The following is a 6,698-nucleotide window of genomic DNA, read 5'->3' as shown; positions in this document are numbered from 1 at the left end:
CATCACCAGCCGGAGCAATGGAAGACTCATCAACTCCCTTGCCGCTTTTCCTACCCCTACGCTTTCGGGGGCCGCTGTTATCCAAATTAGTGGCACTAGAGCCACGGGGAACTTTCGTCGCCTTGGGGCTGGACAGACGGCCAGCCTTCATTGGGGCCTCAGATGTATCCTGATCACGTGTTGGGCTTTCCTGCAAAATCGCAGTTGTTCGCTGTGGGAGGGTATCCTTTTTGATGCTTGGTAGGCTTTTACTGGGATTGCTCCTGCTACGTTTTATGCTGGTCCCCTTGTTGTACTCGCGAGAGCCCATATCCCTTCCCTGCCCTTCTGGAACCCGCTTAATCGTTGCATCCAGCGAATGCAAGGGTCCGTAGGCCTTCGCCTCAGCAAGACGGTGCTGCAAAAGCCCCCATACAACGCAGATTGTAAGGGGAACATGACCGTCCCGTTGCTCAGTGCCTCCCAAAATATTTGCATCGGTTTCTCGCGCCCAGGGAGGTTTGCAGACACTCGGTCAATGCATCAAGCAACAGATGTCAAAGAACGATTCAGTTGTCTGAAGCCACTGTACACTGGGTGAACTCACACAATAATTGATGAGGACAAAGAAAACGTACCTGAGTAGCTACATTACGTAAGGACCTCGAGGCCAAGTTCAGGAGACGCCAGGAACCGAAGGCGGCAACAGATGCAGCTACCGCTGCTATGCACAGAGCTGGTAGTCCGCCAGCGCCAAAAACACCAAAGCCCCTGTTGTAGTTGCCGGAAAATCGAGCTGCTAGGTTTGCTTTAGCAAACAGAGCCGCCTCTAAGGGAGGGATCACAGACGGCAGCGCTTCACTGAACAAGAATTTTCGAGAAAACACCTTGTCCCAAAAAGGCAGGGGATGTGCGGGACTGTCAACGCCACCGAGAGCTTCCTCCCTCGATGCTGTCGCCAAAATACGCGACGCCGAGTGTGACACAGGAGGCCTTAGTGCGGGAACCACGCCGGAGGCACAGGACCAATAAGGAGCTGCTGACTGCTGGGCCCGCCTTGTACCTACACGCCACGCTGCGGGTGATGGTGCTACTCTCCCAGGCAAAAATAGGGAACCCCGTTGGAGGCCCTGACGGCTGGGGACTTGAAACGACGCTGCTGGTGGGGGTGGCAGGAGTAGTGATAAGAGCAGCAAGGCGGCGGAAAGCCACCTTTCATTCCACCGCAGCAGCGGCATCATTTAAGAATGATGCGGGCCGGCAAGAGGTTAGGGGTCTCCAAACTTATAGGAAAAGTAGAGACTGTCATTCAGGACAAAGGCGACGGAATGTACTACTAGTGCACACTAATGCATGAAAGCAAGCAGTAATCTGTTGGAGGTTATGTCATGAGGGGCATTAAATAATCGGTCGTGACTGCATTATTGAGAGCCGAAAGACATAGCAGGCACACAGTGGGACCCACAAGCATTTCGTCCATTCTAGGAAGCAGAGCGAGCGGGAAAATGAGCAGAAACTGGCGGCGTCAACAAAGTAACATCAGTGTTACTTAATTCTTCGGCATTTAGCATTGTCTGTGCTAATAACGAGTCTCACCAGTGCAAGCTCTCCTGGAGGATCCGTCAAGCGTCGCCGGGGTCGTGCGCCCGTTCAAAAGGACATAAGAGAAAGATGAGTAGCTAGAAAACAAATGAGATGCTTCATTCTTATTAAAATTTGTGGTTGGTCTAGTCAAAATGCTTCCGCCCACTTATTTTCTATGGCTCGTTACTCCATCATAGCGAACTCGGAAACTCCATTGCTTCGAAGTTTGTGACTTCTCGGCAGCAGTGGCTGGCTAAGTTGGGGGGTTGTAGCATCCACTTTTGTAGCAAACAAAAGGCACGCTTTTCTTCAAGTGATCTCATTCCAAGCTTATAATGATCTCCGCAGAAGCGGCCAGCCGTTTTTTGCTGGCAACCCGGCCGAGTTGTTAGTGGGATGTATCTGAGGTGGTAAAACGTGAAGCCGTCTTTTTGCAGGTATCTCCCTCAATATGTCGTCCGTAGATTGGACTTTGCATTATTGCTGCTGTCGAGGCCAATGGATTACCCTTGGTATAATCGCAGGCTGGACGCTTGTCGCCATAGTATTATGGCATTGCAGGATATTTGGCGTCCACATTTTGCTACAGTTCAAGTTGCTTACCACATTCCTCCACGAGTTCTCCCATGCTTCTGCGGCTTGGATTACAGGCGGGAAAGTGAAGGGAATCGGTACGTAATGCTGTCTGCGTACGAGACAAGGCTGCAAACCAGTCATTCATGAGGTTGAACTTTGCAGTAGTCTGGTCCCCACGCTGCCCAAGGATCGCACCATCTGTGAAACAGCGCCTACTGAAAACCGTGCTTAGCATTGTGTTCTCCCTAAATCATTAGAGAGAGGCTGCGTAGGCGTAGATTATCACTTTCATCCACACAGATGCAATTGGCCATGTGCTTGCGCTTCCTTCCGTGCAGAGGTGTACACGAACGAGGGAGGCGTTACGCATACAGTGGGAGGAATTCGATGGATTATTCTACCTGCCGGATATCTGGGCAGTTGTTTTTGGGGATTGGTGTTTACACTTCTTGCAAGTATCAATATCTGGACCCTACGAGTAGGTGCCGGCTTACTGTGTTTCATGCTGCTAATGGTCCTCCTGTTTTTTGCAAGGAACTGGACAGTAGGCATAGTCTGTGTCATCTTTATTCTTGAAATAATAGTTGTCTGGGCTTTCACCGAGCTATACCACACTATTTGGCCACTGAGGGTTGCCATGCTGGCGATTGGATCCATGAACAGCGTATACAGCCTCCTCGATATTTTGGACGATACAATACGCAGGAAGGAACCTGACAGTGATGCGTACAAGTGCGCTTCGCTGACCCATTGCAGTAGCCGCCTCTGTGGCTCTCTATGGGGTCTGATTGCTCTGGCTTTTGTTGTTTTTGAGGTATACCTTCTGCTGGCTGTCAGGGAGGTTGGAGACGAAACGTTTTGAAGGCTTTGCTTTGATGAGTGCCTGAGAGCATGTTTCTGCAGAGTAGCACCCTAATCCTGATGAAAGAGCGCTTGAATACTGTTCTGAAAGTTCGGTTCAGGCCTCACCCAGTGACTGCAACTATTCACTATTTCGAACTAGCCTCCTAGCGGTTTTAAATGGCACTGTCGGGTCCTGCCTATTCTATCACTGTTTTGAAATACCCTTCAAAATGCACCAAATCCCTTGATCTGCTTTCAGGTATTTGTGTCAGTGCACATGCATCGTTGCTAGCCAGCAAGAATAGTGGTGATTCTTGGAATGGAGCAATAGACTGTTTCGCTAGTATCTTGGGTAACCGGGGGGATGTTCATTCTCAATTTAACAGACATAGCCAGGCCTTTTCTGTAAAGCACGCATGAAGCCGTGCCGACATATCGATTCAAAAGGTGGTATTAGTTTCTTCCAGAACATCGTAAATCCACGCTTTTAGTCAGAAGAATGCCTCCTTCACTGCGTTGAGTGGGGAACTTCAAGGAGTTATGGTAGCAATACGTTATTTACTGTCCATTGAAACCCCTTATTGCAAGGCTAGGCGAGACATTCTAGCTGCTGTACGAATGGTGTAGGCTAGAGAAAATGTTTCGGTTCCTTTTCTTTGCATCTAGCAAAAAAAGTGCCTCCCCTTATAGGACAAAGGAAGCTTCCTGTATTTGGCATTTAAATGGTAAATCTTGGTGATCTGATTGAGCATATGCAGAACTTATACGAGTAGCCGGCACTAGGAAATTCTTCGGGGAGAAGGCTAGGCTGAACAAACCCTACATTACCCTGGCGCGCCTGTCCAATCAGGCTATCCCTTTTTCCAGTTCGAGACGTTATAGTGGACTAAGCTACACTTGGGCACTTCCTAGTACGCCGGTTATACTTATGGCGTTGCGTCGCCGTCTACTTCGATCGCCGCAGCTCCGCAGTTAGCAGAAAGACATAATCTGTCAGCCGATAACGTGTTTACAAATGCGTCAAAGGGGTTATGCCAAATAAAAGAGTATGATACTCTTACGAATGGGCAAATACTCGAATCTCTTGTTTGCCGGTAGCAGATATACCACGCATTTACCCCCGAGGTAAGATACGCGTGCTCTTTGCAAGATAATTTTGAATAAAGAAGCACCTTGATCGTCGCTGTACTCATGTAAACAATTTTTTGCCTTTAGAGGTTGCTACACTTCCAAGCCTTTTCACAGACCCTAAGTCAGCAGTGTATTCCCAGTCTCGATCAATGGCAAGGATGTAGAAAACAACTACAAGTTAAGCAGAGAAAGCTATCAATACGTCGGCATCTCGAATAGTTTGAAACTCTGTTTGACAACAGCCATATCATGCGCGAATAGCTGCTTCATCAGTGGCTTATTTCGGCCGTAGCTAAAGTGTCACGTCAGGCCGCAGAATGGGCGGTAACTAAGCGATATAATAATCAGCTGTTGAGGCTTCCACAAACGATGACGTATTTGAGATTCCAGGACTAATTGGGGGCAACCCGTGTGCTCTGAGTGAGCAGGAAGCGCCAAGTCGAAACCTAGAACATGTGGATTTCGAGACTATGTGAAGGCACCCGAGCCTACAGTCTGACATAGAAAATAAAGCCAGAGAAAGCTTGCACCCGGAAGCAGCTTCAGGACAGTCTCCTATTGAACTCGCCCTTGCTTCTATTGTGGAACTGGGGTTAGGTAACCCGCAGCCGCAATCGCATGCAACAAGCTAAATCACTTGAACAAAAATAATAGGCCTCAACAGGCAGCTTGGTGAGCAAAGAAAGGGTATCAGCGAAACGGAGAGCTCTTCATCCAGTCTGTGGCGCAGTGAAAGGGGCTGATGACTACCGAGCTGCAGTAGCTAACCTACCATGATTCAAGTATGCTCTAAGACAAGTCGACATTGATGGTTCAAAGTTGATAGTGTTACTTGACACTGGATTTGAAGAGGACAAGCTTTGCGGGGAGACGGCACAGGATTCACGATTTGTCTGTTCACTCCTGACTCCTTACAGCAGTCCCTTAGCCTCAGGTTTGTTGATAACGACTAAAAGCAATGGTTGGCAAGGTTACAAGTATACGCTACTATGAATTAGAATCGAGTTGTACCAGCGAACCCCAAGATTTCTACTTGGACCCGTGAACCATGCCGTAGGTGTGGTATGCCATGGGTGATCCAATGAAAGGTGCGCATGAGGCCAGAGCTTCGCGCTGTGATTTCTGGTGTTTGGGAAAGCGCTACGAATATGCACATTATGGTCTGCTTAACAGCGCTCATATCATTGATGCCGAATAGGGTAGAGTTGCTGCCTCGAAAGGTGAGGTAGAGTGTTAATGGGCGTATCGCAGCAGAGCAGTCAGATACGACACTTTTTAGCAGGTGTACCGTCTTAGTAGCAATGCAAAGAGTTGCCTACTTAAAAGCCTCACCTCACATAAATATTTACTCGATGAATGGCGAGATTGTGCGAAAATCGAGGAGTTTGCCGATGTGCTAATTGGCAAGCTGTCAACAGGCTGGCCACCTGCTGTTTGTCAAGCGCACCTCAATGTGCTACTCCCTGCGTGATCCCTCAACCATCTTCCACGACATCCAGGAGCCTCACAGAGTAAAAGCGTTGAGTGACAGGTATATTATTCGTTGAAAAAAAGCAAATTGCATGGATCGGCTAGCGCTTCTGGGCAGAAAATGATGTTGTACAGGGGCATTTAGTTAGAGCAGCACCATCACCTCTCCTTTTCCGGTACCGAGATCACTATGAAGCAGAAGTTTTCGATACCTTCTGTTGGCAAAAAGCTTGGCCGAGTACACAAAGCAACAGGCTAGTTGACATTTAACTTCGTAGACGAGTTCATACGCATTCCACTTACCTTCATGCAGGCACAAAAAGCCGTTCCATACTAGCATTCACAATCGTGAATGGACCTGTACGCCTTTAAACTGATTAGTGCCTTATCTGGACTGTAATTACAAGCAGATCGATATTTTGAATAAGCCTTTCAGGGATATCTGGCTGCCTGTATGCATGGACGACGGTTTGGTTCAAAGCCGAAACTTTGAAGAGCACCCACGGCGCGAACCCAGTTGTTGCGAGACAAGCAGTGGTACGCCAAAGCATACCCATGCTCGTACGCAGAATGGCGATTACGCTCCTTGGAGTCCCTATTTCGGCTGCAGGAATTGAGTCAGCTCAGGCATATTTGAAGCGAGGAAGCAGTGTAGGCGTATCCGTAAGAACGTTGCTCAGGACTTGCATCCCATTACCGCGAGTCCATCCCTGTTCTTGTTCGAATCACTGCCCCTTTGACTGGCCTACTTAATAAAACGCAGTCTATATCATCTGGACAGAGGAGAAGGATGTCGCGGCAAGGACGCTTATTGACCGCCCCACAACTCCCTACGTATTCTCAGCGTTGCCCCCTCATGGTTGTCATGTCTTCCTCATATCCGATGCTAAACGCGCATAGGTGGGCGCTATTTTCTCTGAAAGGAGTTTCCAAGCATTAACTTAATGTTTGTTATTTGAATCGTTTTACCGAAACCGAGCAGCATGTCCGGTGCGGAGAAAGGACCTCCATGCAGGTTGATGGGGCGTGGAGCAAATGCTCGCACTGTTTATACGGGCGTCATCCTATTGTCCAGATCACCCATCATTCTTGAGTGTACTTCTCAACACGTTTTA

General features: G+C 48.5%; 1 protein-coding gene across 1 annotated transcript; it reads left to right on the top strand.

The window, feature by feature from the left end:
* The first annotated feature begins 2,014 nt into the window (after positions 1-2,014).
* Positions 2,015-3,001, top strand: LOC113146524. Its single transcript, XM_026334090.1, has 2 exons — positions 2,015-2,234; positions 2,478-3,001. Exons 1-2 carry the CDS (start codon positions 2,015-2,017, stop codon positions 2,999-3,001), a joined length of 744 nt encoding a protein of 247 aa, XP_026189875.1.
* Positions 3,002-6,698: the final 3,697 nt, after the last annotated feature.

This window comes from Cyclospora cayetanensis, unplaced genomic scaffold (assembly GCF_002999335.1).
Source record: "Cyclospora cayetanensis isolate NF1_C8 unplaced genomic scaffold, CcayRef3 CcayRef3_contig_36, whole genome shotgun sequence".
Classification (NCBI taxonomy): Eukaryota; Apicomplexa; class Conoidasida; order Eucoccidiorida; family Eimeriidae; genus Cyclospora; species Cyclospora cayetanensis.
Note: the sequence above shows the minus strand (reverse complement) of the source record. Positions and strands in the feature narration are given on the sequence as shown.